Source organism: Pagrus pagrus, assembly GCF_965226575.1.
Source record: "Pagrus pagrus genome assembly, chromosome: 14".
NCBI lineage: Eukaryota > Metazoa > Chordata > Actinopteri > Spariformes > Sparidae > Pagrus > Pagrus pagrus.
This window is the reverse complement of record NC_140198.1, coordinates 25793267-25819945: the sequence shown is the minus strand read 5'-3', so window position 1 is coordinate 25819945 and position 26679 is coordinate 25793267. Positions and strand designations below refer to the sequence as shown.

Sequence of the window (26679 nt, the reverse complement as noted above, 5' to 3'; positions counted from 1 at the left end):
ATCAGTCCTTCACCTGACAAATAAGTGGCAGATGTTCTCTTTTGGCCTGTAATCGTTACCGAGTCAAATACATGCTTTTGAGAAAAATGGCTTGAATAATAAACAAAAACAATTCCGACAACTGTGCATGAAAGATACACCTTACTACTAGCTAGACCTCGGTCCATGTGTACCTTCTATGAGAAAGGGCTTCTTGTCGTTGATATACATGAGACAGTAGGCACTGGCATTGCGGTAGCCTCCAAACGAGTCCCTGACCAGCTCCTCCCAGGACGACTTAGTGACAGAGATGTCGTTGTACTTCATCCAGCAACGCTGATGTGGGTCATAGATGTAAGCCCAGTAGTGACCTGCATTAGCCTGGCCTTCATGGACCAGCACTGCGTGAAGCCGGTATGGAACCTGGAACAACACAAAGGAGATTTAAAATACTGATTAACACATGGAGCAGTTGATGTGACTTTTTGCATTGCTCATTACAGAAAAATGCTGCTCACCTGCATCATAGATTTGTCAGAGTACATCAGCTCAATGGTTCTATGGATTCTGGTTATACTGCCCTGCAGATCTGTTGAGAAGGACATCATATACAATCTATCAGTAAGTGCCAATATAATGTTTACTTTATCAGTATTACTTGTCTTCAAGGTGAAGCCACCACAACAGAGCTGATCATAAGACAGCTGCAAATGGGGGACAGTTCGACCTACCACGGGTGTCATTTTCCACTTCACTCCTCCAGCGATGCAAGCAGCCCTCGAGCACCCTCAACTCCTCTTCAGTTATGTGGCGTGGGGCAGGGTGCATGGGAAGGTCGGGAGGTAGCCGGGACTGGGTAAAAGGCTTATGAATGGGCACTCTCTGCTGCTGGGCTGCAGTGGGAGCTGTAGTGGGACCTGAGGCAGGGCCTGAGCTCTCTAGAGGAGGCAAGGAGTCCTGCTCGGCTGTGCTGCTGGGTGAGAGACACAGTATAAAAGGTAAAACCTCAAAAAATATATCAAAAAGGATCTGGTGAAATAAAACCAATACCAGCCTTTTGCAGGTTAAATCGATGAAAAACAAAATCCTATTCAATTTCAGGGCTCAAAGCACAAATCCCCTCAGAAAGTGTTGACACTGCTACTGAGGTTAACTAAGGGCAGTGTGGGCACAGCATGTGCTCTAAGCTGTTCAAATCACCTCAGTGCAGTTTGAGAGGTATGCAACTTTGTGGTTTATAAAGTACAAGTAGACAGGGTGTATGTTAAGACATGTTAAATGTTGTTCAAATCCCAATTAAATTTTTTAATCAAACACGTACGGCATTTCCACTGCTCGTGGTAGTATTATTATTATATAATGAATTTAATAGTTTAACAAGACTAAGAGTCTACAGCCATGCTAGTGGATCTGTGACTTTCTTACTTTGAGCTAAAGCTTCCATGCTCACAATGACAATACTAACATGCTGATTTAAAGCATGTGTAATGTTAACTACTAAACACAGAAGAACAGCGGAGGCTGATGGGGAAACTCATTAGATTTGCAAGTAGTCAGTCATAAACTAAAGTATAACAAAAATTCTAAGCTTGACCTGATGCTGTTTGTAACGTCAGGGGATGGCCAAAGTGAGAAGGGCATGCATGTCTGCACATTTTCATGGCAATAGTCTAATAGGTTACACAACATATTTCATTTAAACTCAAAAATATCAACCAGCTCGTGGCATAAGACAAAGTTAGAGGCCAGCTAGTGAACATTGTTGAGCATTAGGCAGCTAAATGAGACGGATGTTTCCCTTAAGAAGTGGTAGAGACCACAGTAAGGACCAAAAATCAAGAGTTAAAGAAAAGTTAATGGACTAAGAGTGTGTCAATGCTGTATTCACAACCTTTTTCTGCTGCCCTCAAGTGACATTGCAGGTTATTGCACTGTTTAAATAGGTGACAGAAATTTTAAAGGATTACTCCAACAATTTTACACATTACAGTGTGTACAGGTCTTGAGGAGTACTACTGCATATGTGAAAAAAACATTAAAAAGCTTTTTGTGGCTCCAGAGGAAGCTGCATGTAATCTGATAAATTGCCTCCAGTGGTGTTACTCAGTGGCTTAGTTGCATTGTGGGTTATAGAATGTCCTCAACTCTACTTTTTTCAGATATGTATAAGTACACCCCAAGGCCTGTGAACACACTTTAATTAGTAAAATTAGATTTGGAGGGAGATTTTGGCGAAGTCTGCCCAGGTGAACAGCTTTCTGTCATAACACCTGACAGTGTAACATCCCCTGCAGACTAGTGTAAGGTTTTTTTCCTGCAATCTTTGCAACTGGCTTGTTCACATGAATATGCACATACTTATGAAGAGCCAGCATTCATCAATTCAACGGGCAAATGATGACAAGTTCGCTCAATTCGGAGGGCCAGCTGTATCTGACTTGAAATACTTGTATAAGCACGCCTTACAAAAACTAAGAGGGGTTTAAGATAAGAATGTGAAAATGATCTCGCATTAGGCCCGTTGTTTCCCTGCTTGCACCATCCTTTCATTCATCTCCTTTATCTTCACCTGCTTCCTGTTCCTGAAACTAACAGTGCAAATGATGGAAAAGAGGAGAAGCAGCGACAACAAACAGCAGGCCATCTGTTATGAAACTTGCCTTGGTGGGGGCAGCTGTTGTCCTGTTGTGCCACCGGGGGGTGCTGATGAGTCAATGTCTTCCACTGGGGAAGTGCACACTGGCTTACTGGAGGCAAACTCCATGGCGTACTGGAGGACATCTGCCAGAGGAAACCTCTTGGGGCCTGAGCCATAACTCAGATACCTGAGAGAGAACAGAGAGGAAGTGAGTGTGTCAAAGAGATGCAGGGAAGCCGAGGGAGAGAGAAGAATAGAGGGCATAATGACAGATAAAGAGAGGACACGGTCAGAGAGCAAAATTACTCTCCATGGCTGTCTAGAGAGCTTTGCTGACCTTGGCTAAATAAACATGTATAGTTGGATGAGTAGTACCTCTCCAGTCGCATTTCCACTGCTCGTGGTAGTATTATTATTATTTAATGAATTTAATAGTTTAACAAGACTGAGAGTCTACAGCCCTGCTAGTGGATCTGTGACTTTCTTACTTTGAGCTAAAGTTTCCATGCTCACAATGACAATACTAACATGCTGATTTAAAGCATATGTAATGTTAACTACTAAACACAGAAGAACAGCCAAGGCTGATGGGGAAAATCATTAGATTTGCAAGTAGTCAGTCATAAACTAAAGTATAACAACAATTCTAAGCTTGACCTGATGCTGTATGAAAAGTCAGGGGATGACCAAAGTGAGAAGGGCATGCATGTCTGCACATTTTCATGGCAATAGTCTAAAAGTTTACACAACATATTTCATTTAAACTCAAAAATATCAACCTGCTTGTGGCATAAGACAAAGTTAGACAAAGCTAGTGAACATTGTTGTGCATTAGGCAGCTACCTCTCCAGTCGCTGCTGGAGCAGTGTCAGATGCTCTTTCAGCCTCCGGATCTCCTCTCTCTTGATCCTGGTTATTTCCCTGTTCCTGTCCATGTACCTAACAACACAAACACCGCAGCAGAGGCTTCAGTTTTTAAGTGCTTTGAGATTAATACTTTATATTCTGCAGAGACAAACACTGTAGAATCTACAATAAAGGCTGGTGCTAATATTTCTGTTACCTGTCCATGTAGAGCATAGAGGGGAACTCCAGCTTGTTGTGGATCTTCTCAGGTCGTCCAAGTGCTTGGTTAAATTCAAATCTTGACAGTTCAAAGGTCAACACAGGAGGGAGTTCTGTAAACCAGTGCTGAAAGAAAATTGGAGGTTGATCTTGAGATTAATTCTGTTATCATTTTCCCTTGAGAGTAGAGTTTGTCTGTCCCTTAATTTGGGAACAAAACAACTCCTTCTTACCACCTCTCTTGCCCTGCATTACACTGTTTGGTATGCGATTAGTATTCACTATTCAGGTGACAATGGGAACTTGACATTTGGTGACATACTGCGTTCTGCAATTTCTATCCTGTACTCTGTATGTCAGGATTTTACACAGACCACCCTCTGTCAAACGCTTCAACAGAGAGCAAAGGACAGAGAGACTGACAGGATAGGTTGCTTGTGTGACCATAATGTACAACAGAACCATATTTTTCACAAGAACCTATAAAATGCTCCAGGTTATTCCAAATTTAAAACCAGTTCCAATTCAAAACCAGTGTTTGGGGAGCATCCCTAGCCAAATATTTTTTTTAGATTTGCACATTTTAAATTTTCACTGGCATGTGCAAGAGCCCTGCATATATTAATATTATTAATCATCACCTAACTCTTTTTGTGATTACAGGCTTATCACCTCTGCTAACAATTTCCCTGGGGGAAACCCTGTATTCCTGTATGATGTGGATGAAACGTCACTCCCGCTCTGTCTCTGTTGCTCACTTGTGATGATGGCAGGGGCTTTTCCAGAGGGCTTGGTGCCATACTCATCTGTGCACTGACCTGATAATTAGCTGCTCCCAGCTGCTGTGGGACAGTGTTCAGGAAGGCTACAGCTAACCAGAGGTCAAACCCAGAATAGCACACGTGTCACATAAGGGCAAGGAGGGCAACCCTTTGGAGAAGATCCAACACATAAGCCCCAACTATTTAACCTGACCTGACTTCTTTTGTAAAGAGTGCTACTGATAGGCGGTGACGGATAGTTGTTTTGTGAAAGTGTTTAGTCTTTGACTTGGTGTTCGGCCTCAATAAAATATGTATGACACACCACAAGGCTATTAAAATAATTCCTTTGCAGCACAAACAATCTTTGTATTACTTGTGTAAACATCTGAGAATGAAAACAAAACACAATTCATTTTAGTTTGTATAACTTATCAAAATGTCCTGAGCATTTCAATGGAAACAACTGTTGGCATTCTGCTTTGGCACTGACCTCTTGTCCAGACCTGGCAGAGTTCTCTGCTGAGTGCAGGGACTCGATCTCGCCCTCTATCATTGCTGCCTCGAGACATTCGTGGAGATCCTTGAAGCCATTTACCTGCAGAGGGTACTGCCCAAACATCTCTGTGTTTTCAAACTTTTTACCTGTGAAATTACAAACATAGAATGGACATGAAATTGTAATTAATCAGTGTTGTAAAAAGTACCGAAAAGTCATACTTGAAGTAAAAAGATATCTTGCTAAAATATTACTTTATTTACAGCCCCCCATGCAAAAAGTACTTCATAAAAAATACCCCATATTTTCCTTAAGTATCAAAAGTGAAAGTAAATGTAAATTATACATTTATTTATATGTTGAGTATGTGGCTAAATTATTATTATTGGCCTGGCTGATCACTGGAAATTATATTCAGCATTTCCCTTGCTATTGAAATCTGTTCTTTTTCCATCACTGTAATTAATAATTAATAAAAGATCCTAATTGCTGACCTAACTGAAAGAAGGCTAGGGTTAAGGTGTGTCCTTAAACATCATGTAGGTCAGAGGTGTGCCAGGCGTGACAGAAGAGTTGGACAAGCAAAGAGCGTGAAAGTAAAAGCAATAACGAGCCATTTCACACTCGTTTGCATCCAAGCTGATTTTCACTTGTTCAGCAGTCACTCACTCATCATTACACAGCTGCACAGACCTCCCCGCATAAACTACTGATGAGAAGCCCAAAAAAAGAGAAAGAGAGGAGTCGCTAGCGGACATGCAGATGAGGCATTAAGGTCATTTTACGAGCAGCAGAGTCCACTGGCCCAGCTTTTGGTGGCTCTGGGCCAGTATTGTCATGCATAATAAGCGCAATGTCAATCAGCCATCAAGGTCTTCCACGATCAATGCAACCGCTCTCCTCTTTTACATGGAGCACATCTCATTAAGACAAGGTCACCTTTCATTACTAGGGGCAAGGACTTGCTTGCTTTCTGGCTGCAGCAATCAGACCATGCTAATGCTTCATTTCTCTGTGATTCTCTAGCTGCCCCTCACTTTTTCTCTTGTGCTGTATTGGTATTAACTGAACACCTCAACTCACCTTCCAGGACACCCACAGCAAGGAAGCGACCATAGAAAAGCTCCACCATTGGGTTCTTTGGCTTCTCACCCTCCCTGCAGGCAAGAAAGGTGGCGTTCAAAAACATAGGTCAAAGTTGTTGACAGACATCTTTGATTCAGTTCCAAGTCAAGAATGTACTTGACTAATTTGACTCAGTAACACCAACAGGCATTTGTCTACTGCTTGTGACCTCGAGATATAAAGAGCTGTGGTTACCTTTCTTCTTCAGCCTTCATCTGGAATGCATCCTCCAGCCAGTCCAGCAGCTTGTGGGTGAACTCGCTCACATCCTGCTGTTGATCAAAGCACAGACGTACATAAAAAATGACCAATTACGGAACTGCCTTTGGGAAACAGAGGTCACAGAGTCAAACTACAAGACTTAACTGCACCTACAAGCAATCAAGTCCAAGTCAGTCCAATCAGTCAAATCAATGCCACGTCTGTCATGTGCTGATGTACACTGAGCTTTGGATAAAAGATGACTCGTCTTAGCGGAGGAGTTCACTGACAGCTGAACTTCAAAGGGGACCTGCATGACACAAGGCCACCATCTCAGACATCAATGCCTCTGATAATACAGGCCAATGCCGATCCAACCTGACTAATACACGGAGTAGTGACAAGACTGATGAGTACAGAGGCCAGAGGGCTGACCTCAGTTAACCTCTGCAGTGACACAGGCTTAGTGTGAATGCTTATGTAAGGAGAACAACAGAACAGTTTGTACATTTGACATGTGTATGTCACGTTATAGGATATATGCACAAAACAGCTAATTCGTTGTCAATATTATTTTTTGCAAAGTTCAGAGGGGATGATGTGGGTTTGAGGATTAATAGCTATGGATAAGAGAGGTGAAGTGCCTTGGATTCAGTAGAGCTGAGTCAGTAGAACGAAAATGAACCTGAGCAGTCATGCCCTCGGTTGAAAGGACTTGGCACAAAGAGGGGATAAAGGGTATTAAATATTTCCGGTATGTGCAAACAGCAAAAGATGCTTATTTTCTGTAGGACAAAAGAAGAGGAATATCAACACACACAGCTGTTTCTATAGGAATTATTCACATTTCTTGAGAGTTGACTGGAACTGACTGAAACACCCGTAGTGTGTAGTAATAAATAATTGTAAAAAAAAAAATAATAATAATAATAATAGGGGTGTCACGATTTCAGTTCTTAATCAAGAATCAATCTAAATGAGCATTAAAATTAAATTATTAAAATCAAATCAAAAATTGACAATTTCTGATTTTGGCAGGTTCAGTCTTCCATATAAAAGATGCAACACAAATAAAGTTTGTTTGATTTAGTGATCAGCTAGCATTTATCCCCTCTCTTCCATTCATACAGTATATTTATCTCTCCTTCAGTATTCTTAGACAGGATGAGGATTTCAGTCAGTATATGCAGATGGCTAATGTTAGCTGCTTTCCAAGCCACAAAACATTAGCTTGGATGCATTTAAAAACATACTGTAGTTTTACAGCTGGAGCTTTTTGTGAGCCTTTTTTTCTTTTGCTTCTGAATTTTTCATTTGGTGTTTCATATTGTATGTTCTTGTTCTCAGCTTCTTTTTTCTTCTTCAGGGGTGTCATGATTCTCCACATCCACAGTTTGACTATTTATTTTGAGGTTATGAGTTAATTTATTTATTTTTATTTTCAGCCCTGACGACTATGCCATTGTTAAACTATCGAGTCTTGATTTGTAAATATCAAAAGATCATTGGTTTTATGCTCTGACCATTGTTATACAGTATTTACATAGCATTGGTAGTATCCCGTTCTTACTACCTGAAAATTAAATAGGAAAGTAAATAAATACTTCAATTAATAAAGAAGGGAATTAAAAAGCGAGGCAAATTTAAAGCAGAAATATCTATTTATGACACATTTCACAAATTAATTAATGCCTACATTCATTTTCAATTTTTTTTTTGGTGCACATAATTGCATATTCATTTATTTATTGAGCCATTTATATATTTAATTATTTATTTCTGATTTTGGCAGGACTGCCAAGTTGATAATAAGACAGGAGAAATATTTGCAGAAAAACAACAGGAAACCATGAAAAACAGAAATGGCCAATGTTCCTCAGTCTATTTAAAAGAATATGGTGAACAACCGAAACAACCAAAACAGAAGCACTCAGTAGTAGTAGTACTACAAATAAAGGTTTTTTTGGCATCTGGACTTCTATTTCTTTTTCAAGGACTTTAATTTTAAAGATTTCTTTAAAACATTACTTAAAATTGGAAGATTTGAGATTGGTCTGTAGTTACTAGGTGTTGATGCAGCTAGGCTAACATAACTAACACAGCTTTGTATGCTGTAGGGAAAACATCCAGCTGAGGAGGGTGATAAATAAACATAATTAGAAAACTTCAATGTTGTTACGACTTTCCTGTGCATCTCAACATCTGCCAGGTCAAAACTGAAATGTGTTCTCCACTGCACATTATGGATGCTATCTGTGTAAAATGTTTGCTGTCTCTTTGCTTTTGTCAGTAGGAGATACAAATGTGGTAACATTGGACACTATCTGTCACCTGCCTGATGTAATGAAGCTCTCTTCATTGAACACTGCCTGTAGTGAGTGAATATTATTATGCTGAGCAGGTTATGGCAGAAAGAGGCTCACCTGCTGCGATTCACTCGACTTGAAGGCGTCCTTGAGTATTTCCACAGCTCGTGATGGATCCACATATTTCCTCTTGGACCCCACCATGAGGGAGAAGAGGTTCCTCAGCTCCTGCATGAAAGGCAGGTTCCTGTGCTCCTGGTAAGAGTAAAACAATCAACTTTAGAAACAGCTAAGAGGTGATAATGTCAATTTATGATTATCTATATGTTTTTGGTGTAAAGCCATACATACTACAGCTTCCAGTGGTAGTTAACATGGTTAGTCAACATCAGCATTCATTAAGCCAGCCTAATTAGATTTCACAACCTGCAGCTACACCCTGAAAATGAGCTGAGCAGCAGTAGATATGAAATGTTGATTGTTGACTGATACTGATTATTTTGACACACTGATAAAAAGCTGATAAACTACTTGATCCAGATAATAGAGGTCCTGATTCAGAAAGAAGTTCACCTGGAACTCTCCAATATTTAAGGTGCTGCAATTAAATTATTTCTCGAGAGAAGAGTCGTCACTCTGTTGTACTACAAAAGTATAGATAGACCTAAACTTTTAGTAACAACAAGGTTCTTTTTCCCAAATCTTCTTTTTTAAGTTGTGCAGTGTTACCATATTGACATTATAACATGAGATACTGAGGCAACATGACTCAGCAATGCATAATAACAACACTTATTTCTCTGAGCTAGTGAGTCAGAGATGCTTTAAAAGATTAGACTGTAAGATCTTGCAGTCTCGTACTGCTGAAGTAAAAGGTCAGTGATTAGGACTAAGGGAAGTGATATGAAGAGATGACTGCCCAGAGCCACACTTCCACAGCTGAGGCTTAGAGCAGATTAGCGACAGGCTGCTGACCCTGTGGTGAACACATGCTGAGAACTATTCTGCCAATGTAGTGACTGTGAATAGACAAATTTGAGCATCTCAAATGTAAAAAAAAAACAAACAACACCAATCAAATACACTCTCTGCATGTCCTGATGTTTCTTCAAACATTTCACACGAGTTGCTACTTCTAGTAGCTTGCTAGAAGCGAGCTATGTGAACCAGAAGGGGCAAAACATTAAGCTGCAGTGACCTTAGGGCAGGATCACACAGCTGCTGAATGGTGGCTTGCAGTTCCAAGAGGGTCAAACCCTCTGAGCTAAGGCACTGCTAGCTGCTGTGATAAGCTACAGAAGAGCTGCTCAACAGCAACAGAGCTGATGTGAGGTTGCACACACAGGCAACTGAGCTAAAAACCATTAAAAGACATCACACTCTGATGTTGTTATTGCTGCTTTCATTTCCTCTGCTGAGAACCTGAGAAGAGAGGCAGGGCTCTAACCTTCTGGTTGCGAGGCAGGTCATGGACTCTGGCTGGTGGTGAGTAGTTGAGCACCAGCCTCTGGAACTCCAGCAGGTTGAACAGAGACTTGAATTTGAAGAGGGATAAACAAATGTTAGTAACATAGAATCATAGGACAGCTTTATCCCATTTTTTCATGTGAGAGATCGACCGGGATTAAACGCACAATATTTTAATAATAAATTAATAATTAATAAAAATGTCTGCTGCTAGGGATCTCTTTATTAAATCAAAACACAAGATGTTGGCGAAGTGCTGTGTGGGGAGGGACTGGCGAATCGGACTCTGCTCTGATCCAAAGCCATTTGCTAATGGAAGGAGAGCTCCTAAGATTACGTTTTAACTTTTGGGAATAAAAAGTGGATTTATCTTCACTTTTGTTTATCAACCTGACTGCAGCAGCAATCTGCAGAGGTGTTAATGTGCTGTAATATTGACTGCTGACTGGAGCTGGAGGGGAAATGTACTTAACATCATGAACATTACAGAGAGAGCTTAATTGAGAGTCTGCAGCTTATCAATCACCAATCACGTCGCAACAATCACGTCACAACGTTGATCCTATGCGTTGAAATGTGGGCGGACATTAGGCTAACGTTACTTATCTGCGAGTGATAAAATAAAACTCATAGCGTACTTTTCAAAAACGGACATCTTGGGGCACGTGGGATGTTATGAACTCGCTGGGAAGCACGAACTGGACGAGACCCACGCTTAATAATGACTGCTACAGCAAGCCAAGCTAATCAGCCAGATCTGAGGAGGCGCTGTCAACTTTGTTGTCCAACTCTGAGAAAGGTGCGCGCAGCAGAGTCAATAAATAAAGCTGCTATGTGAAAACAATATTATTGTAGATTACAACAAATGTGTAAGGCACTGCAGATGGACAAATGTTTTGTTTTTCTAATGTTTATGTCTTGAAAAGATGCAGCTTTTATTTTGTAGACTGCTGTAGTCTGATTACTGGAAGGACTTTCTGAATAAAAGGGGAACTTAAATGATGAAAAAGTAGCCATGTGCAGTAATATCAATGACGATGTCATCCACTAAGATGCATTGACAATCATTTTGCATTCGAATTGTTGACAGCTGAATCGTAATCAAATCATGAGGCCAGTGAAGATTCACACCTCTACAAAATAAATAACAAAAGTCATTTATAGGCATCTTAATGCAGAAATCTTATATATTATATCTTTAAATGCACTCAAAAATCTAGTGTTGCCTTAACTGATAGAGGCATTGCTCACAGGCAGAACATGTCATGAGACCTTTTACAAAGCGTGGCATTTCCCTCTGCTAAGCAAGGAATCCACAAAAATTCAATGCCATAAGGTTTCAATAAATTATTAATACTACTTAGTGCACGCAACATGTGCTCTATATGCAAAATACTGCTCCACTGTAACTCGATTTTCCACATTTCCCTGAAAACTAAAACAATTTTTCAGATTAAAATCTTACAGCATGTTCTCTGCAATTACATTTAGACCTCCCCTCTGGCAATTCAAACCCCTGCCAGCTGATCCATCACATGCTCCTGCCAGCTCCAGTTCATAAAACAGAAATTAAAGCAATATTGTACACAAATATAATGTAAACCTGACCCCTGTCTTTAGAACATGGAATAACCGGTGTGAAAGGCTGAGTTGAATATGTGCAGTTTTTTCATGTTATGTACAACATTCTGTAATGCGAGACTAAGTTTTTGCTTATTTCCTTCCTTTTCGACATCACCACTGGTCGTTTTTAGTACTTTTATAACATGGTGCAACAAGAACCATCTACACATAATAACAAGAGCCACTTGCTTTAATAAGGGTCATGATTTGTAGTTTCTGTTTTGTAAAAGTGAATATAAAAGTTGTTAAAATATTCTCTAACGAGAAAGTTGTTTACTCCTGTTCTTTCACCGAGTGCAGCGGGGTTGGGTTGGGGGTTACATTACACACAAGAGCCAGGCACCATGTGATGGTGTATCCAGTGTTCATGCGGCATATTTCAGCTCAGGTCACATTCTACCAACGACTCCACCAGCATACAGGAAACTAAGGCTTTGTGAAAACTGAGATTTGAAAGTTTTTTTCAGTATTTTCAAGCATGTTAACATTTTGATGATTATCTTATCCATTACTACTTGATGTCTACAACAGATCAAAGCACTGATTCCTGCTCCATTACAATTACAGGCAACCAAAAAGGAACAAGGAAAGAAATACAAAAATATAGACCAAAATCTCAGACGGTGTCTCAAGTCATGATAACGATATACATCGTATATGTTCTGTGTGTCTGTGTGTGTGTGTGTGTGTGTATGTGTGTGTGTCTGTGCCCACCTGTATGACAGCACTGAACCAGCAGGTATTGCCAACATTTTTCAGACCCACAGGGCAGCTGTCTATCCTCTTCCTGTCATGTGGGTTGGGTGAATCACTCCATACTTCTGTGTGGGTACGCTTCAGACTTGCCTTGTTCTCCGCTATGCTGGCCTCCAAAACTCTAAAAAGAGTGAGGAAGGAAAAACACATACAAATTCAATTAAAGGCACCGAACATCTTAGCATTGCCATACCTATTATTTTAAAGGTCTGGCTGGAACCCACTGGGGTAGAGGGATTATTGGCTTTATGTACATTATATACAGTTTTTTAAAATGTTTCATTATACAGTATCTTTCTATTGAAATACATACAGTTCAAAAGTGTTTCTCTAAAGCGAAATGTCACTGTATAAACTTCCACATAGTTGGCCATTAAAGGGGCTTATCTCAATGGTCCACATCAGGTCAGTGAGAATGGGGTTTAATTAAACTGCCAGATAGTGGCTCCTGAGTATTGTGCTTCAATCAGGTCATATTGTACCTGATATTAAGGTTTGTGATTTTAAATTGTAATGTTCATAAGGCTCTTATTCTCTCTTATCAGGACATAATAAATTAATCACATTTATTACAAGGTAAGTGACCATTTGCATCCTCAGACTGAGGATGAAAGGAAAAAATATGACTCTTATGTGTGGTTAAAGTGGTGACCTGTCAAAATATTCATTCCACCCTTATTCTTTTAAAATGTGCCCTTCAACTGACATCAAACCTCAAACCTAATCTGGAAATGTCCAAAATATTTGAGACCCCATTTCAAAACTGGTTTCTTTTAAGACTGTTAGAAAGGCTATTCAACACTTTTTTGCTTATCTCCTGGACAGAAATGATTTGCTGAACATGTAACTATGAGGTGGCAATTGCCTCGGACCTCATCTGACCTTGTTTTATTTAATAGAATAAGGGATTTTCCAATTTAAGGATTTTTTTACCCAGATCCCAACTAAAACCCTTAAATATGAGGTATTAGACGATATAAAGTCTGACCTGATACTTAAATTTACATTAATATTGATATATATATCTGACACAACAAAATAACAACTGCAGCTACTAAATCTGTCGCACCTTATCTTGTACAGGCTGCTTGATCCAAATAATGAAGGTCCTTATTCAAAACTATAGCTTGTATTAGTTTAAACTGTTGATATGATTACGATGAAAGTTAAACAGGACTTCTGAATCTGATGTGACGCAATCCTCTGGAGAGAGGATGTATCACTCTGTTAGAGTTGTTGGAAGGTCTGGCAGCGTGCAAACACCAGCTGCAGAGAGCCCAAGAAGCTGAGATCAGCCGGGTTTAAAGTTGGTCTGTCATCAAGATGCTCACAAAATTAACATTAATTATTGACAGCTGTATGATCTGCCGCAGGTGACATTTGTCATTTTAACCAGTGAAAGCACCCGTCAGTGCTGGCTCAAACTGAGAAGCAGTTAGCTCAGTGTTTTCTATACTGCTCTTTGCTGAAAACAGAGAGGAGAGATAGCACATTCCTTAGTGTTGGATTTTAATGAATCAGTTTATTTTGCAATCATGGTGTCAGATCAGAGTCAAGCACTGGTACTTTAAAATGGTTGTACACATTTGCACTTATTTTCAGAGCCAATTGCACCCAGGGTAGATCCCAGCTAGCTGATTTTTATCAGCTTTATTTGACCTGATACTGACCCATTAAAATACGCCCAGATCTGCCTTGAGACCGATCCTTAGGATCAGCTTAGGACATCCCTGATTTTTCACTGCAGATCGACTACTCGGCATTACACAACACAAATGAATGCAAGATATATTTTCATCACACCCTGGGCAAAGATGGAGACAATGTAGGTGGTAAGTGTGGATATTCATCCAAGGCTTTGTTTTTTGTATTTTTTGTTTGGTCAGATGTTGGGCCCAGAATTTCTTGGCATATTTGCTCTCAGTTGCTGAGTAATGTTGAGCCCACCTGCTGATGGCCTGTTCCTCATCAGTGATGCCTGTCTCCCTGAATGCCCGGTTGGACTCCTCCAGGCTGAGGGCGATAGCCCTCTGCAGGTCATCTTTATCGTCCCCAGTCAGGTCAATCACATCTGCATTAAGAAAAAGTACACACACACACAAAGTAATTTAGATTGCATGAACACCTATTTTATGTTCATGGTTTATACTCACACAGTTAATTTTTTTCACATCATCCAGTCCATATTGACAAAGTCTAACACGTAAGTAAGCTGCTCACTTGTGTCTGCCTGGCTGCCCACGCTGATGTATCTGTCGCTGGCCACCTGGGACGTCTGGTAGTAAGTCGTCTCATCTTGCTGTGGAACCTTGGCATTCTTCTCTGTCAGAAACGCCACAGCCTCGGCCATGTCCCCATTGCTCACCTGCAGCAACAATGTATTTGTAAAGCCTTATGTCAGATGGTTAGGAACAAAGGAAAATAAGTAGTCGGAAAACTTGACTAGGCCTTGAAGCCTGTTTCAGATCAGGCTTGCATTTATTTTTTCATCTTTATTTGCTAACAATGGTTGAGGAATACAACTGTTCTAAAAAGTGTGTGCAAAAAACCTGAAACTTCACAACTTTATTTGGTGTTTATCTAATGTAAAATTGTGTAATTCTAAGGTTTAGTAATAACTTCTGTTGAGCTGCTTGTATATTTCTGTGACAACCAGAGATTAGCCTGTGTCAGCAGTTGCACATGAATGGATCACACATGGATTTAAGGTAGAGAAGCCTCTTGTCTCTTACATGAAATGGGTCTGTTGCTGTTTTTGCTGAGCATGTGTGTTTGGATGGATTGTGTGAAAACAGCTTGTAAACAGAAAAAAATTATTAGACAATATATTGATGTGTCTAAAAAGTGTGAAGGAGACAGAGAGAGAAACAACAACAGAACAGTGTGTATAGTGTGTATCTATCAGCTCTGGTATCAGGACTTGTAATGCATGTGTTTTATGATTTACCTGCAGAGCCTGCTGAAGCAGCTGAACGTCTGTGGTGCCTGTGACCTCCCTCAACTGGTTTAATAGCGTCTGCTGGTGCTATGGAAGAGAAAAAAAGAGGATACATATCAGTTCAAAGCAATGCATGATGGAGGAGAAGGTTTAGCACAGGTTCAAAAACAATGGAAAGGACCCACAACTGTAAATGTGAAACAACCAATGTTTCAACTAAATCTGTATTTGGATATTGATTAGCAATTATTTGGATTATTAAAATTATTTTTTGAATATGCAGAGTGACATACAGCAGCAGGTGCAGCTGCTCTTAACAGCTATACACATGGAACCACTATTGTGGGGATGCAGAAATAATGTTGCACCATCACAAGCATCAGGGTTGACATATTCTTGATTGATTCATATTCGTAACAGTGTTTAACTGAACACTGAGTCATGGCAAACGGCTGCTTCACTCTCAAAATAGACTCTGGAAACTCTAACTGTTTCATCAGTACCATCAACCACAGTAAAAATAACCATTAATCACAAACAATCCTAATAGCAAATCACAAAGTTATATACTCTCACGATAACATACCCAGTATTAACTTCAAGAATCAGACCTGTAAATTATTGTCCATATTGATGAGTTTTTTGAAGTCTGGTCACTTATTGATGTCAAACACAGCTGGACTGCATGGCCTTAACACACACTCAACCTGCGATGCAAGGCTTGAGTTAATGCACTATAAATAAAGAGGGAGTGCACTTAATGTCAGTGGCCAAGGCAGAAGTCTTAGGTGAGAGGAACACAGACTGCTTTCTGACTGCTGTCACAGGTGCAGCAGGCAACAGATAAGAGTGTCAGTTCAAATGGGTCTACATTGGTTTAGGACTTAACACTGTAGGTTGTACTTTTCACACACTGATTGCAAAACACACATCTACGCCACACAACAATTTAATGGAGTAGCTACAAAAGGCAATTAAACCATTTATGCTTGGAAGCATGCTAGGCATGGGACGATATGAAAATTTCATGTCATGATTACTCCATCCAACATAAATGCGATTCAAGATATTCCGAAAATCACAAAAATATTATTAAAACTACAAAATAAAACTTAAATTGCACTAAAACATACTGGAATCACTTTAACATTACATTTTGTTAGCTAACAACTATTTGTTATTGTATCAGCACATATATTTTTAGTGAAAAAAATTATCTTAAATAAATAATCATAACTCATAAGGTGTTGCTGCTCACATAAAGGATAAAAAAATAGTGGGAACCTAATCTTCCTATCCATGGTATTTACAGACATCTGATTTTACTTGTTTTTGTGAGCGATTCAATGTGCAAGTTGAGCCTTCAACCATGGGGACAGGCTTAGGCAATTCAAAAAAGTCAATATAGGACTGTACGTCAATGAGCTAGACAGCTTTATTAAGTCTGTCATGTGAGGATATTCACAATTATCTCGATTCAGAAATATTCAGATAATGAAAATTTACCACAATCAACTTATTGCGAGTGTTTTTTAACGCGATAAAATCTTTTATCGTCCCACCCCTAAAGCACGCCATGTCATAAAGCAGCATAAACAACAACACATAAATAATGTAGGACTTCATCCAACATGTGATTCGTGTTGTGCTCTTGTGCAGTGTATGAATCTGCACTAATTATGTGAAGTGATAAAGGTAACCACATCTTGACGGCGCCTAAATTAAACATAAGATATCACCATTCACCAAAAGTACTGAACTCTAAAAAGAAAATGGCCTCAGTTCTGGAAAAAAAGAACTCTCTCAAGTGTAAACGTGGCCCGATACAACATCGCCACGAACACAAAATCTTGTTTACAGTGATGTCGAATGAATCCCCTTCATTACCTCCAACCACATTCTGCAGGGGTCCGACACATCACTTGCTATCAGGGTTACAAAATAACAGTGTAGTGATTTGGAAATTACACTCTCTGTTAAACCACTAACACGCCAGCTGGCAGGCAGATTGGGAAAGTCAGCAGTCACAGCTGGTGCACCCAAGTTATGATACAAAGTGTTTAAAATATTTTTTTTTCTTTTACAGTTTTAAAGCCACAACAAACAAAAAGCTTCCGCGGTGCATAACCCTGTACATAATTGCATCATATACGCAGTCTAGAAAGTAAGTCACGTTATATTTCACAGCTGAAATCTGATTTGGAGGACTTGGTTTTAAGACAGAAAAACTGTTGATCCCAAAGGAGGTTTGCTTAAGCCTTTTGCCTGGAACAACCAGATCAACATATCAAAATCACTGTAAAGGTTAAAGAAATTTAAGCGATACAGAGTTGTCAGTCATGCACACAAAAATTATTTGCACTGCACTAGAGACTGTGGCATGCCTTGGAGAAAAAGAGTCTGTGATTGTGATTAAAAAAATCTATGTGGAGTGCCACAAAATAAAATATATAGATTACTTAATTATAAATGTAAGAGTCACACACTGCAGACACAAGAAAGTAATAATGATTTTCCATTAATTTCTTGAAGATGCTAGCTTGGAGGGATTAGTATTCTATAGGCCTGTCACAATAACGTTTCCGACTTACTGTACATATCTTATCGACTCATCGATGTATGTACACGACCTTGATAACTTCCGCTGACTTTGATAATGCCCGTTGTGTTTACATGCATGTTTGTTCACATAAAAATGTCTCCAACATTTTAGCCAAAATGATGCCAGACTAACAAGCAGGGTTTTCCCTCCCATTATAAGACTTGGGCCTAGCACCATTACATTTGAACAATACGCAAAGGAAGAGCTCATTTTGATTATGACAGCTATTGCAATATCAGTCACCATTTTAGTGGGAATAGTATTTTTTGCATTAAATTCTGACTGAAAAAAAAAAAAAACGGGATGTTTTTTGGGGGTCCATAGCAAACAAGCATGTTCCCTCAGATCTGAAGAACATGACTTGTAGGCTGGGGCATCTCTGTAAAACTACAATACTTCATTTATAATGGCATGTTGTGACTGATTTTAACATCATCAAAAAATTGCAGTGCACAAATATTGTACTTGGCCAATAATATTGTGCTATTCTAATGTATTCTATTGTTTGGGTTGTATGGTTTTACTTTATTATTTATTTATTCAGGATATTACATATTTTTTCCCATTCCAATTCCAATCAGTCTGAATATTAGGGAGTGTATTGCTCTTTGAAAGGGTGTATCTTATTAAACTATTATATCATCATTATTTTGGTGTCAAAAAATGGTCAAATAACAATAACATTGCTTATCCCAATTATTTCTGGGACAATATATCATATATTATTCAACAAAGGTACTGGTAAAATGTTATAATAATCATAATTTATAAATGGTAAATTCAAAGTCAATTTATCTTTAATAGTTAATAGTTATTTCACTGTTAATAAAAAATAAATGCTTTATAAACCATTTATTAAGCAATTGTAAAGGTTTATAAACATCAGTTCCAACTAAATGGCCATCCAAATCATGTTTATACATGAACTACAAAGTATTCATTATCTATTAATAAATTAATACATATTGTAAACATCAGTTGGAACTTTACAATAAACAATTGTTTCATAAATGATTTATAAAGCATTTCGTTGTTTTGTTAACCATGAAATAACTATTAACTACTGTTTATTAACTATAAATGTACCAGTTATTAATGACAGTTATTATAAAGTCTTACCAAAGTAGTTATCATGACAGGCCTACCAACTATTAAACTGATCTCTGGCAAATGTAAATATTAAAAAACTGAACTACTTGAAGAATGCTTATCATTATAACAATGTCCTTCTCATCACAACAAACTACAGTTAGTATTAGAAAAACTTTCATTTACAACTGAGAACTGACAGCTCCGTCAAAGACATCAGAAAGGCATCATTCCTACTGTAGCGTCCTGAAGTAAGACACTTAATTCTTTTCAGCCCTGACTCCAATCCTGCTATCAGCTACATCATTTTCAGTGAGCTTTTGAAAGCAAAAGTGCTTTATTTAACCCAGGGGCAATGTTTTTTCATACAGTCACCGGAGTAAGTGAAAAGAAAGTTCACGGTGTTGTTTGAGTAAATGCACATAAATAATACATTAAACCCAATTTGTCTGTGACCATGCTCACAGTTTACGAGACAAAGGATACATAATTTAACAGTGAGCTTAATACTTGTGGAGCAGGTTAGCTCACAGCAATGGACTGGTAAATGACAATATGACACTGTTGTATACCAAACTTATAGAGGAGGTGCTGCTATGCGTTATCTGACATGTCATTGTAGAGAATGACAAATATTGCAGTGGAAGTCTGACAATCAGGGCTAATTTACAAGAAATACATTTTGTGGAATAAAACAAAGACAGGAACTAACCAAATACCTTACTGTAAGGCCTTATTTATAAGAAAAGGACTTCTTATCCTTTTTCTTATAAGGACTTATAAGAAAATACAGCCTATATCCCAAGGCATCCAATTACAGTAGGTCAGTATAGTTTTGCGAGCTCCAAAAGAGCCCCATTACAATTGCATTCATAGAACTGTAACTCGTGCACTTACAACATTTTTACATATCGCCATGTTTCAACCACTGGAGACAAGTAAACATGAAGATGACGGTGTGTTTTGGTCACTGTCAGACTGATGGATGCAGGTTTGTTGGCACGGAGGATGGCGGCGTCAGTGAAGTGTGAGGGAAGTTACACCTGTGACAGATTTGGGCCAAGTCAACCACAAGAGCAGTTACACACACACACACACACACACACACACACACACACATACTTCTCATCTTCATGTGACATGTCTGGCATGAGTGCTTGTCACACTGGTCTTCAGCCATTACTTGGCAGCTTGTGAATAACACCACATAATTCTCTGCATGGCACAGGGAACATCTTTGAGGCTACAGATGGGGGCATTCCCAGTGAGTCTACTATCAGCTTCTCACGGCTGCTTTGTTTGCATGTGAAGGAGTTGCAAACAAAATCAAATTGCACCTACAGAAGTAGGAGTCCTCCAGCATGACCTCATCTCTCTACCTACAGGTCACTACATGAAAACCTCACCGCAAGCTGCTCTCGTGAAGCACTTAATGATGGCGCACGACTGTAAACTATAATAACATTCCACCACACACACACACTGACAAAACAAATCAAAGCTGAACATTTTTGCATAAAGACTATCATACAAATAAGTTATAGGAGACAAGAAAGAATATCTATATTCATATAATTGTTTGTGGACTAAAGTGGGTTAAAAACGTATTGACGTAAGCCCGTCTTTACTGTCACTGTTGTTAATCATGGTTTCATTTCAGCCCTGAAAAGGTCAGACTGCATAATAGGGTTTGTGTTACACTGCTACTAAATTGTCAACTGACGTCTGTCTGACTGTCATCACCCCATCAGACATTCACCTCACACCACTATCTTATGTCTTCTAGCAGTGAGCTATGTCAGATTTGGTTCAACACAAAAGGACTATGCTGCAGAACAGGGGCACTCTCTTGTATGCAGTGTGGTAAATGATGGCTGTATTACATAAACCTTATGCAAAATGATCGCTTCTTTTCATTTGGACTGGCAGAGCAAACATCTTACTTGCGTTTTAGCAACATCGCTCAAGTGGTTACATAACTAACCAGAGCTATGCAAAGCTGGGTTTGGTGGTCACAGAATCCCGTAACTACGAGCCCAACCAACAGAACCGCCCCTCATGCACTTTCATAAACCGAGCGTTTGATTGAATGTAACCCAGTAAATGTGCCTTCTCGGTAATGAACCATTACACACTTGGCTTGCTATCTGGCTCCTCAATCTCCGCCAAGCATCAAGGCTCGGCCGTGCTTCCACATTCGCCGCTGGCCATACTTTGTAAACAAAGATATCAGATATGCTATGAGTAACCCAGGGAACATTTGCACACACAAACACGCAGTATCCACTTCGAACAAAACATTATAGTTGGTGGTAACTTACATTATCAAATGTCCTCAGAAAATTGCCCCGTTAATATAAAAGAATGTACGTTAATGTTCTAACTAAATACTACGGAGCTGACGAGAGTAACGATAACGTTAAAGCTAAATCTGTCACTGTCACTTGGCCTTGTTTATTTCATTTGACGACACAGTTAGCCCAAGATGCTAACGTTACCGAAGGAAGTATCGCTCATATCAATAGGTATGAAATGCTAGCTATCGTAAACGTTACATAACATAACAGAACACAGACTACGCTAAGCTTTTCCTTAACTTTACGTAGTACCGTTAGCTAACGTTGCTAACAGTTAGCAAAATATTGGATAACGCTTTGCGCGAGCATAACGGTAGGCCAAGCCCAAACAAATTTACTTGCGGTTTAAAAACCATTCCTTACCAACGGACAGCCCGTATCCCAAATAAAACGACTATTCAAGGTTAACGTAACTAACCAAGGTGCTGACTAGCCGTGTCTGCAAGTACTTTAAGCCCTAAAACTATGTAGCTATACAGTTAGGCTAAAGTTAGCTAGCCACCAAGTTAGCTTCTGTAAGCTTACCTTCTGAGAATGCTGCTGGAGGACATTCTGCTCCACGGTCATGGCGGGTTCAGAGATAGATTTAATTAAATGTAAACCAGGAGTTGCAAAACGCACGCGATTATTTCTACTGAAGCGAAGTAAAACACGATGTTATGATGTCCCCTCCTTAATCAGCGACATTACGGGCGCCATGGGCGCAGGTCGTCAGCAGGCATGAAAACATTGCTCTGGCTTCACTGAGATCTGGGGTCGATTACTCACGTCTGTTTGAACGGCACTACGTCACTGCTCAGATTTTTGGAAATCATGGATAAAAAATAAGAATAAGAAGAGTGCAGGCTGATATCTGAGGCGTTATTATCATCCACATCCTTCCTGGAGTCCTTTATGTTCTGAACATGTATTGTTTGTTGTTCACGATCAGACCACGAACACATCTAAGCACCTACGTTATTAAATTGAGGATTATCTTGGCAAAATACACTGCTATAGTACTTTTAATATTTCATGTGTGTACTCTTTTGTGCTGTTCTATTATTTAACTTGTATTATTCCCTGGTGTTTCTGTCCTGAATATGTACCCATTTATCCTTTTAAAGGTGCACTGAAATTTTAATCAGAAGAGAAAGATCATTAACTGAGAGAACAGCTTGTCTGTTCAGTAATGGGAAAAATAACTATTTCTGAGCTTGTATTATAACCTCATTAATATTGTAAATATTAAAATTCTGAGTTTGAATTTCTTCTCCAAAACTACATACGGCCCCTTTAAAGAAAGGAACAGAAATAATAACCATATTGTATTTCCAACAATAATAAAAAAAATCTCTGTAAATTGTTTTTAAAATAGTTCTAAAATGTTCAGAAGACATTAAAGATTGGCTACCTGACCGTTCAAGTAATAGTTTGTCTAGCTATGGATAGATACTGTTTTGGCATATTTGAGTGCAGTGGAAACAATGAGACTCAAACATATTTAGTATTTTTTGTCTCAATCCCAGAGACTTATTACCTAAGTACATGAAGATCATTTAGATTTTATAAGGACTACGGAATGTAGCTATACTTGAATACTGTTTTACAGACAAGGACGTTGTGGAAGTGATCTGCATCTGAATCTGCATATTTACTCCACATATTCACATTGCTTGTTTCATATTCTTTCTGGTCAACCTTTCCATTAAGCCAAGCCTATCTTCACTGTAAATGACCCATCCAATAAAACTATGAACTTTTACATAAAGAATTTAACAACAACATCATGCATTGTGAGATGTAGATCAACTCAATAACTCAACATCATAATATTAGAAATGTCAGCATTTAAATCCAGTGGACCCAGTGGATTATTATGTTCTGGGAGTGTAAGTGGAATTAAATGCAACAGATTTTTTGCTTCATTTCACAATTTATAGAATGATTTAATGGTTTGATGATTTCACATAAGGAATGTCAGTCACTGTCAGGTGATACTGAGGCCATGTCATTACTCTATTATGTGACATGACAGCAGTGAGTAGAACAGAGAGGAAATGGTGCTGTACTAACGGGTTGCAGAGAATTATTTTCTGATGTATTTCCCTTCTTTATACATGAAGCCATCTCATGAAAAGCATCTGCTTCAGGGGTGATAGTTTCATTTCATTAAATTTCACTTGTGAAATACTTCAGTGCTTGGTTATCAACCTTAGAGAAATGATTTATTTTCCCCTGCTGCTGTTATCTTTTATGTTGTGCTTTTTCGTCAGTATAGTTTTGCTTGAGTTAGATAAAGTCTTCTACAACCTTGCAGCATGAGCCCTTCACTATAACTACAACTGCTCAACTGTGTCCTCCTGCTCCTTATCTTTAGCTCCTTTTAGGTTAGAACTATCATCTGACCTGCAGGAGGTGCTATAGCAATAGCACAAACTTTTGGAACTTCCACTCCACTATTATTGAATAGGGTACCAATGTAAACACACTTGGTTTAGTATGAATCCGAATCAGAAATACTTTATCATCTCCGATGGGAAATTGTTTATGTTACAGCTGCTCCCATTCAAAGTTCAGAATATACAGAAATAATAATAATAATAATAATAGTAATTAAGTAATAATAATAATAATAATAATAATAATAATAATAATAATATCTATATATAAACAAGAACAACACAAACAAAACAAAAATACAAGAAATCTACACTCCACTAGAATAAATATACATATATACAGAGCAATAATGCCAAAGCGATGCACATGGACACTAAGGATGCAGATGTAGATTACTGCCACAGCTTCAATAACATCACTGCTGATCATTTCTGGCTACTATTTCACAGTGGTGCTGGAAAGAAACAAAGCATCAAGTACTATTCTTATGTTTAGTTTTGAGTTTTGAAATATTTCAGAGGAAATTTGATACTACACTACATGTCTGCTTGCATTACTTTGCAGATTTACGTTTTGCGTGATGCAAACAAAAATCTTCATTTGGCCAAGTAATTTGTGTCGATTACTGATCATAAAAGTCTTATTTTCTTAAAACAAGTGCGCACATCTAGCCTATTATAATAGAAGTTAATTTGTGTTATGAATTATCTAGAATAAGGTGACATTTATTCAGATTCTTTTTTCCCCCTTTTATATTTTTAAACAGCAAAACGGATCATATCAGGAGAGCAGCATACACATCTAGTCTAATTAATTAAGCACCTATCTGTTTCTGCTGTCACAGCATGAACACGTTTACAAACAAAAACAGATAGACAATCAAAACAAACCACAAAGCACAAGTGAGAAAAACACAAAGAGGAGACATTTGCAACAACAACAACAACAACAACAACAACAAAAGCTTAATGAGCATATTAAGCTCGATATACTCTAAGGTTCAGGTTGCAGTACATTGGATAACCTTTCAGAAGGAAGAAATGATAGTCATTCATCATACCACACTGATAATGTAGGTGGATGTAAATCAAGCCAAACATGTGGGACTGAACAGTGTGCCGCGTACAGCAATTTTGCCTTTTGACCAGACATGGAGCTAACACCAAGACTGCATAGTTTTAGATCTTTTACTGTCCTTATGCCAAGAATTTCGAACCCTAACACTAGCACTAACACTACATAAATTTCATTCTCAAGCTTGACATGAGTAACATCCATGTGCTGGAAGCCTTTTAAATAGTCTGTTACATAATGTTGCCCCGTCTTTGTTTGAATATGAAAACTGAATATAATATGGTATTGGCAATCATCAGGTTAGAAGCAGTATCAGTATAAACATCTGAACCACTGACCGAACCAAGTTTACCAAGAGACTGTGATCCCCAGATCATCACAGTCCCTGTCCACAGTGTAATGTAGGTGCTGGAGTCTGACGTGAGGGTTCATTGGTTAAGCAGCACAGGTTTAGTCATTTGTGGATAAAGGGACTAAATTCAGTCGTCCAATTTGTGGCCTAATTATTCAGACAGATAAAATATCACCAACATCCAAACAGTGGGCATTCAAGTCTGTCAGCTGTGATTAATTCAGTGCAAGTTGGAAGAGAACAGTCCTCTCACACAGAACTGGGTCATCCTTTAGATGTTCAGGAATAGCATTGTTGTAATAGTTATAACTGAAGCAGTCAGCATGCTTTGTTAACATGAACTGTGTCATCTAACTAGCACATATAAATATTAATGGGAATAGTCAGAACTTTGTTGTGTTATTGGGGGCAGGATTTAGCAACAACAACAGGGACGTTATGAAGGGAGATTTCATCAGCATATATCACATACATTCATATTAGATACAGAAGAAGAAGGATATTAATTAAAGTCCTGCTGAGGTCCATTTGATTTTATATGCACAAATATATAGTTTATATCAAAACATATTTTTCCACAGTCTTAATGTTTTTTTCAGTACAGACATTAGGTGCTAAATGTTACGCTGTCTTTCAGCCTTTGTCCAGCAGATGGCAACATCCTCCTGTGGAGCGCCACCTTGCATAATGACAGACTCACACTGTAGCAGCAGGACTGTGCAAAAGGAAATGAATGATGAAAATGATTGCACTTGGTAAATCAAGTAGCATTATAAATCACAAAGTCTCTCTCCAATTTACAACACTGCACCTTAATCAATATTTTATACTTCTATGTGCAGCATGCTGAAATATTGACCCACCACCAGAGTGCATGAAGGTTACCTCAAGCAACCGGCACACCTCTTAAAATGGCCTTCTTGTTTGAGCAGACACATCCTCAGTGGAGCTCAAGGCAGGAGGTAAGAGCTATCAGTCAGAGAATCTGGGAAGCTGTCAGGAAACCAATCAAAAAATAAGTTGATGAATCAATTGGCAAAGTCAAACGGTAGCCGCTGCAGTCTGAATAGATCTTTGGCTGACAAGCTGATATAAAGAGCTCAGACTTGTTTGTTGAAGATCAAAACGAATCCTGAAAGTGAGCCCGAGGGCTGTATGATAATAGCTTCACTCACACCAGGACATTTAAACCCCCTCCTGCTCTCTCTGTCTCTCATTCACTAATCCATCACAAATACTACGTATATCACAGCTGTGCTTTACCTCTGTGAATGTAACAATAAATCAGTGATATTAAAAAATCATGAGAAAAACTGTATTTGTTACAAAAGTATTGCTTGGAACATGAATGATTTCATGCAATTCTATTAACAACAGAGTAAAACGGTCGTGGTTGTTAATATAATAAATATGTTGCACACAGACTGTATCCTGTTGCATTGATACAGCTGATGGATTTCAAGGT

The 26679-nt window shown here is 38.7% G+C and overlaps 1 protein-coding gene across 8 annotated transcripts in view; it reads right to left on the bottom strand.

Moving 5' to 3' along the window:
- Positions 1 to 22172, bottom strand: part of usp25 (ubiquitin specific peptidase 25) — a 34699-nt gene extending 12527 nt beyond the window's left edge. The window contains exons 1-17 of one of the 8 annotated variants that reach the window (XM_084372861.1): positions 21932 to 22171; positions 19947 to 20092; positions 15368 to 15445; positions 14641 to 14785; positions 14368 to 14491; positions 12379 to 12541; positions 10022 to 10108; positions 8692 to 8829; positions 6263 to 6339; positions 6026 to 6099; positions 4937 to 5088; positions 3681 to 3808; positions 3461 to 3556; positions 2640 to 2804; positions 711 to 952; positions 498 to 568; positions 174 to 402 (exon numbers count right to left, since the gene is read on the bottom strand). In XM_084372861.1, coding sequence (XP_084228987.1) covers positions 174 to 402; positions 498 to 568; positions 711 to 952; positions 2640 to 2804; positions 3461 to 3556; positions 3681 to 3808; positions 4937 to 5088; positions 6026 to 6099; positions 6263 to 6339; positions 8692 to 8829; positions 10022 to 10108; positions 12379 to 12541; positions 14368 to 14491; positions 14641 to 14785; positions 15368 to 15445; positions 19947 to 19967 — 1990 coding nt within the window. In that variant the 5' untranslated portion in view covers positions 19968 to 20092; positions 21932 to 22171. Of the gene's footprint in view, positions 1 to 173; positions 403 to 497; positions 569 to 710; positions 953 to 2639; positions 2805 to 3460; positions 3557 to 3680; positions 3809 to 4936; positions 5089 to 6025; positions 6100 to 6262; positions 6340 to 8691; positions 8830 to 10021; positions 10109 to 12378; positions 12542 to 14367; positions 14492 to 14640; positions 14786 to 15367; positions 15446 to 19946; positions 20093 to 21370; positions 21638 to 21931 lie in introns of those variants that run through there. The other 7 variants (XM_084372860.1, XM_084372859.1, XM_084372862.1 and 4 more) reach the window with 7 other exon arrangements.
- Between the last annotated feature and the right edge of the window lie 4507 nt (positions 22173 to 26679).